Here is a 9,183-nt window from a genome sequence, read left to right as displayed (position 1 = left end):
CAGCATAACCAATTTTAAATGCCCGGGGGAAGCGGTGCCAGGGGTAGCATTGCAATTACTTCTTGTAAGCACAAGCCCAAATATCATTTTAAGTATTTAATTCACAAGCAATTGTAGTTTTGGTAAAATAAAATGCATGCTCAAGACTCGGTGAACTGTACGTTACACTTCAGATCTTTAGAGACCAAATATTTTAATGGATTTGGGGGATTTTTAGAGGGTTGTCTAAACGTGGAATTTTATCCAGTTATTTCTGTTTCGAGCCAAATGACTTCTGTGAGGGTGAAACACAACAATACTCCAATTTCAGTCTGAAGACATCAGGAGATGCAGAATCTGATACATCTCATGTCCTCAGATGTCCAAAAAATTAGTTATCTAGGTCTAAGTCACCAACTTTCTGTGTAGTTAACAGCGGAAAATAGCCATTTTCGGAGCACAAGGGAAACAACGCTTCTTCCAGATTCAGCTCAGAGGAATCAGCATTTCCAGAGAGCAATTGATCTCTCTGTTTGGAAAGAGGAGGATAAATACCTATATTTGGTGAACTGACTTACCAAGGGCTGGGAAGGCAGCGGTGGAATGGACAGCCTGGATAACTTCCCCTCGCACCCCGTATTTATCTCTTTCCCCTCTGCCTGGACCCAAGACGGACACCCCAAGAAGAGGGAACTGCGCTGGATTCGGCAAACACGGGATTTCAGCTGTTCGAGCTGCAAAAATTAGGACTCAGTGACCAGGTTTGTGTCATGACACCTTTTTAATGAGGTTTCAGTGCTGGACGAGGTGTGCCAAAGGTTCAACCAGAGGTTGCCCAGAGAAGCTGTGGCTGCCCCATCCCTGGAGGGGTTCAAGGCCAGGTTGGACGGGGCTTGGAGCAACCTGGGCTGGTGGGAGGTGTCCCTGCCCAGGGCAGGGGGTGGCACTGGGTGGGCTTTAAGGTCCCTTCCAACCCGAACTGTTCTATGATTCTATAACCAAACTTTTGGAGGCCTGAGGGGAAGTAAGACCTCACTTTGGACCTGCTTCCCTTAGCAGTATGAGCATCTTCAGCTGGAATAAAGAGGTGCGCTCACCTCTGAGGAGAGGTCATCAGCCGTAACCCCCTCCTGGAGCTAGGTGCTCATCCATAAGTGTTCCTCAAAGCTGAGACGTGTTCTTTTTTTTTTGTTTTTCTTGTGCCCAACAGCCTACAACACTAGAAAGAGGGAGCTCTGTCCCACAGCTGTGATTTTCTTTGACAGAACTGGAAAAAAAATCGAACAGGGAAGGACCATAATATACTCGTCCAGTTTCTGATACTCTTTCTCTGAACGTCTATTTTTGGCTGCCGTCAGAAATCGATACCCCTGGGCTGACTTGTCTCTCACCGTGGAGCTAGTCTCATATTCTTACCAGCGGGGCTGCCCTGTTGGAACAGCAACGTGGGAGTGCACGCACCCAGCAGCCAGCTGGAACAGGCAGAAAAATGTTGGCAAGCTCTGTTTGGTGATCTTTTTAAATCCTGCTGCTTCGGGAGAATCTCTGGTCTTTCCCTGCAGTTGCTCACTCGCGTCTCTACAAATACAGTCTTGTCTGACGTGCTCTTTTGCACCGGGATGCTGGGAGGGGAAGCTGAGTTTCTGGAATAAGTTGCCCTCTAATTGTATAAAGCTATCCTTGTAAATGAATAAAATACAGGGGAGTCCAAATAAAGTGAAGAAAAATCCCCCGTATCAATGAAATCCCCATAGTAATCAGCAGCAGCGCATATCCACCTCACATTTGCCACTGAAAATCAGATATCGCCTATTTGCAGATCTCACATAACCAGAGCAGGATGAAAATGGACCATTTTCATGTATGTATTCCTAAAGGTGAAGGATTCCTGAAATTCTTGATGTGCCTTCAAAAAAATTTCGTATGCTTATCGCTACTGAACTTCAATTGAAACCTCAACAAAGACATATAGTCTTAATATAACCATATAGGCCAGTTGTAGATGGCTTAATATGCCTCCCGAGCCACTCCAACAATCGCTGCCATAATTCATCTCTCAAAGGAATGCCTTGTATTCTTGCAAAGTGTATGTTAGCCGAAATGTAGAACCAGACCACAAGAATACGGTTAAGTTGTGAGTATTGGCCTATTTTCTCACTTCTCCATATTTGCTGTGGAGAAGGCATTTCTTAAGAAAAAGAAAAAAAAAGGGTTTTTTCTTAAGCAAAATTCAAATATATTATTAATGCGTGGGGGTTTTGTTGTTTCCAATGCAAGCAGGGCAGATTTTCCTATCTCTTTTGGATGGTGCTGTTGGATACGGAAATGTGCAACATGAAAGCGAGTGTGAATGATTTATTTTTCTCCTTGAAAAACACTATCTAGTTGCGAAAATCGTGTTGGGCTACAGTTCTGCCTTTAAAATTCCCAAGAATTTGGGGATCAAAAAAAGTTCACATTCAGCATTTCAGTGCCATTCTCTCCTCCCTTTCCTCTGTATTTTTTTTTAAATTCTGTATACAAAAGGTAGAATCATAGAACCACAGGATGGTTCAGGTTGGAAAGGACGGTTAAAGGCTATCTAGTCTACCCCACCTGCCATGGGCAGGGACACCTCCCACTAGATCCGGTTGCCCAAAAGTTATGTGCAAAGATGCACAGACCTGTCATGCCCACCTTCCTTGGAGCGTGATAAATTTGGAAACACGGACTTTCAAAACTTCAAACCCAAGAAAGGCTGCTACTGCGGAAAGCAGCTCAGTAAATCTAATGACATTTTGCTAAGACACCTTGTTCCCTCCAAGTGGGCTGTTTTCCCTTTAAAGTCTTTTTTACTCTCTTAAATATTTATGCACATACACTACATAAGTTGAGCTGTTTGGTAGACGCAGTGCAATCCCTACAGCCAACATAAACGCTGAGAACGAGGAGATTAAGGACTAGCATGTAACTATCATTCCCCTCACACATACATATGCACACGCGCATGGAGTAGAGTTTATTATTTTGGTGGCACTTCACAGAATCATCACAGAGCAGCCCGGGTGGGAAGGAACCTCGGAAGACCATCCGGTCCAACCTTTGGTGGGAAAGGGAACCTAGGTGAGATCACCTCATACCCAGTCCAACTGCATCTTGAAATCCTCCAGCAATGGGGACTCCACCATGTCCCCAGGGAGGTTGTTCCAGTGAACAATTGTTATTGTAAAAAATTTCTGTCTTGGGTTGAGATGAAATCTCTCCTCGTGCAACCTGTACCTGTTGCCCCTTGTCTTCTCCATGTGGCTCCTTATAAAGAGAGGGCCTTGGTCCTCTTTGTAGCCACCCTTTAAGTATTTTGTGTCTTGATGTATTGGAAACTATATTTCCTCTACTTGGGAAGCTGTGGATTCTTGAAAATTTGCTATCAATCAGGTAAAGCGGCTATTTCAGCTGATTCAGAAAGTCAGGTTTGTGTTCGGTTCTTTTAATTTGGAAAGGAAAAGTAGGGGCTAAATGGCATAGGACGGCCTTTATCAGTGGAGTCTTAGTGAGTTCATAGAATCATAGAACGATTAGAGTTGGAAGGGACCTTAAAGATCAGCTAACTACAACCCCCCTGCCCTGGGCGGGGACACCTCTCACTAGACCAGGCTGCTCAAAGCCCCGTCCAGCCTGGCCTTGAACCCCTCCAGGGATGAGTTCCTCAGCTTCTGCAGAAGAATCGCTCCTCTTACAGAGATTCACCCTTTCACTAGTATTATTCTGCTAATTCATCACCAAAACTCAGCCTTCCTGCTGCTGCTTCCTGACTCCACCTAGAAGCTGCCAGGGCCTTGAGGGCACTAATAGGACTTAATGGCCCTGATGACCCTCACCTGGGCCACTCCATCCACATGCCCCTGCCCACGGCCCAGCAGCCCCACTTAAGCTCAGTCTAGGGCCATTAGTCCTTCCTTGGCTACGTTGTAGATGCGTCTGGTTGTGTTTCTGCCTCCTGGATGGACCCTGGATCAAGACTTTGTCTCCAGCCTTATTCCTGGCCCATCTCCCTTTGCTCCTGGTGGTCCACTGTGGATGGACGTTGTACCTAGTTCATTGCTTGCTGGGGCTGTTAATGGATCCCGTTGCCAGCCCCTGGCTCTGCCTGCTGTGTTCAGCCCCTGCAGGTCTGTTTCCCCCAGGAGCGAGGCACTGCCTGCCCTTGTGTCCCCTTTGGCTCCTTGCTCCATGTCCCTTGGGGACCAGCTGGCCCTTGCAGCTCCCTCACGGTGGCCATGTGGATATGTTGGCCTCTACTTCTAAACTTCCATGGACTCCAAAAGAAAACACTGTTCAGCCTGCCTAACCCAGGTACGAAATACCCCTGAATATCTTCAATATTAAATCCCTTTCCTTTTTCTTCACAAAACTTCTTGGGTGTAGGGTTAGACTCTGATGTTCTGCTCCATCTTTCCTTAAAGCCGCTTTCTGTCTGTCCTCAGCCTATCACGTACAGTAGAAGTGACTAGGAGCTCTCATCCTTCTTGGGGTGTGCATGTTTTGCTGTTGCTGCGTGGACATGTGGATAGGTGGTCTTCATTCAGTTTGGTGTCCCAGTTGACTATGATGAAATAATTGCACGGCTTATACCTGGCATGTAGTTGCTTCTCTGTCCCAAAAGGCTTTCTAGGCTCTAAAACCCAGTTGTTGGCAGAAGTAGTCACAAGTGCAAAGCGCATCATTGTGAATACAATTTAATAAGAGGATGGGACCAGCTGTGGTGGTCAGGCACAGGGCTTGGGCAGACCAACAAACTGACCAGCATCATGCTTAGAGACCATGAGCCCCTTTAACACCTCCCTTCTCTCATAGTCTTCTTGCTCTTCCCTCCTCAGCCATGATACCTCGGTTTCTCCACCATTGTCCCGCTGTGATGACCTCTCCATGTTCTTTCCAGTTTTGCTATATTCCTACATGAATTTTCTATTCCTGATACTCAGGCAAACTAGGTCTTATGCAGTGCTCCTGGTATGGTTCCTAGGCACTGCTGGCCTCGTAAGGATCTGCTCCCCAAACAGTGCCCACGCTTCCCCTTCAACCATCTGTAAAGCCTGCCCACCTCTGCTGCCCTCCTAACTGCTGGTGAAACTTGTCCATCCATCATGGAAGTGTCGAGGTTGGAAGGGACATTTAAGATCATCGAGTCCAACCATCGACCCAACACTGCCAAACCCACCACTAACCCATGTCCCTCAGCACCACGTCTACCCGGCTTTTAAATTCCTCTAGGGATGGCGACTCCACCACTTCCCTGGGCAGCCTGTTCCAACACTTGACAACCCTTTCAATGAAGAAATTTTTCCTAATATCCATGGTGCTGTCAATTCGACAGCTCCTCACTGTGTACTTGTTATGTCCGGTGGTTTTGCGTGTCATGTCCAGGAGTTTTTCACAGCCTGTTCAGTAAGCTTGACATCAGGCTGGGGACTAGTCGCCCTCCAAAATATCTTTTCTAAGATGAACGTTGTGTCATTAGTGTGTTGGAGCCACTCTGTTTCTACCTGGCTAAAATTCACGTCCCGTAATTTTGTGTATCTAACAGGGAAATGGGCAATTCCTATTTACTTGTCCCTGATCACTTCTTTATCAAAGAGGTGAAATACACATCTCCTAAGGTAATTATTCTTAAGTGTGGTGCATAGAAAGACTCTCTCAAAAGTATTTTGAGACCTCTGCTGCTCCTAAGGGCTTCAGTTGGTGTGGTGTGGTCTGGCATTCGTTTTGCTAATGAGTAAATATTTGTGAGTGGTGATCCATCATCGTAGATGACATTTTCTATTTAAATCCACAGCTGGGGCTTGCAATTTTTTTGTTTGTTGGGCTTTTTTTGTTTTTTTTTTTTTGTTTTGTTTAGTTTTTAAGTAGGTGGGTTTTCTGTACTAGCAATACAAAAATTCTTGCAAACCTCTACAAAGCTAAATTGTCTTCTAGGAACATCACAATTCCATCCAATTGGTGAGCTGTTTTATGAAAGTTTCTGGTCAGCTTTAGTATAACCAATAAAAAAGTCTCTCCTTCAAGACAGTTTTCTTGTCTGCTCACCCCCAGCTCCTGTAGTTACCAAATCTGACTGATGACCTTAAGCCAAAGGTGTCACATAGAATTGATTGCATCAAGCTGTGTCTGATTGCTGAACCTCATCTGGGGAATGCACATGTGTAGCATTCATTAATTTGATCTTAAAACAGCACTGCTCATTGGTAACGTTAAACCTGGCTTCTGCAGACTCGGGCTATGCTGTCAATTGGAAATGTTCCTGGTTTCAAACACATTAGCCCCGATTTATTCTTAGCAAACCTCCCTGAGGACCTGGATCTCCTCTTTGCCCCATTGTTCCCTCTTGAAGATCTGCCAGAAGAGCTAAATAATGTGAGGGATGCTTCTCAATCTGAAAAATACAGCTCCTTATGGAGTGACACAAAGAATACCGTGTATTTAAGGTAGGGGGTGGCCTGTGGGAAAGGAGTGTACATGAGGCTTTGAGTATAATTAGTGGGTTTAAGGGTAAAATCAGACAGTATAGCCACACTCTGGCAGAGAAGAAAGAAGGCAGTGGCTCACTGTACCTTGTAGCAATGACACGCATGAGCATGTGGGTCCTCATCATTGCTGTCGTCTTCTCGCTTTTAGTTTAAATGGTCAGCAGCCAAATGGAGACTGAAATTCATGACTTCCCAAATTTATTTTGTTTAGTTTATGGCACCTCTTTACCGGTTTGATTTCTAAAGGAAACAAGCACTTTTTCTAGGCGTCTCTTGAGAGCATCCTTCACCTCCATGTTCCTCAGGCTGTAGATCAGGGGGTTCAGCATGGGAATCACCAGGGTGTAGAAGACGGACACCACTTTGTCCTGGTCCAGGGAGTAGCTGGAAGTGGGGCGGAGGTACATAAAGATCATAGTCCCGTAAAAAACTGAGACTGATGTCAAATGTGAGGCGCAGGTGGAGAAAGCTTTCTGCCTTCCCTCTGAGGAGCGGCTCCTCAGGACAGTGGTAAGGATATGACCATAAGAGACAACAATGAATATTAAAGTGCTGAGTGCAATAAAAGCAGCAATGGTGAAAAGCACGTGTTCATTGAGAGTGGTACTGGAGCAGGAAAGCTTCAGGAGCGGAGGAATGTCACAGAAGAAGTGATTGATGACATTAGGACCACAGAAGTGTAAACTGAACACTGAGCTGACGAGCACTGTTTGACTCGCAGCAGATATTAGGTAGGATCCCACAGCCAGTTGGACACAAACCTTTTGAGACATGGTGGCCACGTAGAGCAGAGGGTTACAGATGGCCACGTAGCGGTCATAGGCCATTGCAGCCAGCAGGTAGCACTCGGTGATTATGCAGACACCACAAAAGTACATCTGGACCGCACACCCGGGCAGGGAGATGGCTTTTCTTTCTTTGAAGAAGCTCACTAGCATTTTGGGAGCAACCGCTGAGGAATTACCTAGGTCTACCAGAGAGAGGTGGCAGAGGAAGAAGTACATGGGGGTGTGGAGTCGAGAGTCAAGCCTGATTAACGCAATCATGCCGAGATTCCCCACCAACGAGGCGACACCAATCAGAAGGAACAGCACAAAGAGAATGACCTGCAGCTCCCAAATATCTGTGATTCCCAAGAGAATGAACTCACCAACGGTTGTCTTGTTTCTTCCGACCATTCCCTTAATGAACCTGAATCTTTTAAGAGGGAGAAAAATCAAACAAGAGAAGTTACAACTCTGGATAGAAGAACAAGTCATAATGAACGTTGTGCAGGGATGTAGGAGAAGAAAATTGGATGCTGCTTTATATTTCATGGAAACCTAGCCATCTGTTAGTATGCAAGAACTGGATGCTTAACCCAATTCTCTAGATAAACTTGCTGTTCTGCATTTAACGCTTCTGTGATCACAGTCTCAAAGAACGATTACTTTTGTTCCGTTGCTGAGATTGTTCCAGGAAAGAGGAGGAACTTGTTATTCATTCTGATATTTTTTTTTTAAATATTTCCTGCTTTGTTCTGTTGTTCGATTTTCTGAAATACTTATCTGTGTCCATGGTGCTCAGGAGGGATAACAGCGTGATTCTGGTTACCTGCTCTGTTGTTATTAAATAATGGAGTAAGAAATTGCTCTCGGCTTCCACGGATGACATTTAAGTTGGCCAATGCAGTTCTGAGAAGTCCTCACAGGAAGATACGCCCAGATTTAAAAAAAAAATCCATGTAGAAAAGCAGTTTATGTTAAAAAACAGGTGATAATTTCATTAGAGTTTATTTGCTGATTCCAAACATAACAACTCAAAGCAGAAGACAGTGGCAGCGTAGACATGGACCTTGCCCTGTGTCCCTGAACCCGTTAGTGGTAACGGAGAGTCTGTAAGTCTGTGCTGACAAAATCACAGAATGGTTTGGGTTAGAAGGGACCTTAAAGCCCATCCAGTGCCACCCCCTGCCCTGGGCAGGGACACCTCCCACCAGCCCAGGTTGCTCCAAGCCCCGTCCAACCTGGCCTTGAACCCCTCCAGGGATGGGGCAGCCACAGCTTCTCTGGGCAACCTGGGCCAGGGGCTCACCACCCCTAGAGTGAAAAATTTCTTCCTATTATCTCATCTAAACTTTCCCTCTTTCAGTTTAAAACTTTTCCCCCTCATCCCACGGCTCCCCTCCCTGATCCAGAGTCCCTCCCCAGCTTTCCTGGAGCCCCTTGAGGGACTGGAAGGGGCTGGAAGGTCTCCCCAGAGCCTTCTCTTCTCCAGGCTGAACCCCCCCAGCTCTCTCAGCCTGTCCTCCCAGCAGAGGGGCTCCAGCTCTCGGATCATCCTCGTGGCCTCCTCTGGTCCCGCTCCTGTCCTGTGCTGGAATCACACTTGTTTTGCCCAACATTAAGAAAGGGGTTGCGTATAAATTGAAAGAAACACAGGAGCCGGCACTGAAGGCAGAATTCATCTTGCCTATAACGTTACCTCCTTCCTAGGTGGGCAGCTGTGTTTGAGGCAGCCCTTCAAGGCTTCATTTAGACATAGAAAAGCAGTAGGCACTTTAAGGCAAAATTCATGTAAGGTACTTAAAATGTCTACTTACTTTGGGGTGAGATGAATTGCTTCTTAGAGGTGCTGGTTTCTCATCGCTGCTGATGCAGAGCACACATTGATTAGGTGAAACGTAGAAGTCTGTCTCTGTAGGGGATAATATTCAGTCAGA

General features: G+C 45.9%; 1 protein-coding gene across 1 annotated transcript; it reads right to left on the bottom strand.

Moving 5' to 3' along the window:
* Positions 1-6,694: 6,694 nt before the first annotated feature.
* On the bottom strand, positions 6,695-7,663 carry LOC141743105 (olfactory receptor 5AR1-like). The gene has a single exon (XM_074586827.1). It carries the CDS (start codon positions 7,658-7,660, stop codon positions 6,695-6,697), a length of 966 nt encoding a protein of 321 aa, XP_074442928.1. The 5' UTR covers positions 7,661-7,663.
* Positions 7,664-9,183: the final 1,520 nt, after the last annotated feature.

The sequence above is a fragment of the Larus michahellis genome, chromosome 4, assembly GCF_964199755.1.
Source record: "Larus michahellis chromosome 4, bLarMic1.1, whole genome shotgun sequence".
NCBI lineage: Eukaryota > Metazoa > Chordata > Aves > Charadriiformes > Laridae > Larus > Larus michahellis.
Note: the sequence above shows the minus strand (reverse complement) of the source record. Positions and strands in the feature narration are given on the sequence as shown.

What these genes read in the sequence shown, in the direction of transcription:
- LOC141743105 (XM_074586827.1), bottom strand. Translation starts at nt 7,660, where the DNA reads ATGGTCGGAAGAAACAAGACAACCGTTGGTGAGTTCATTCTCTTGGGA.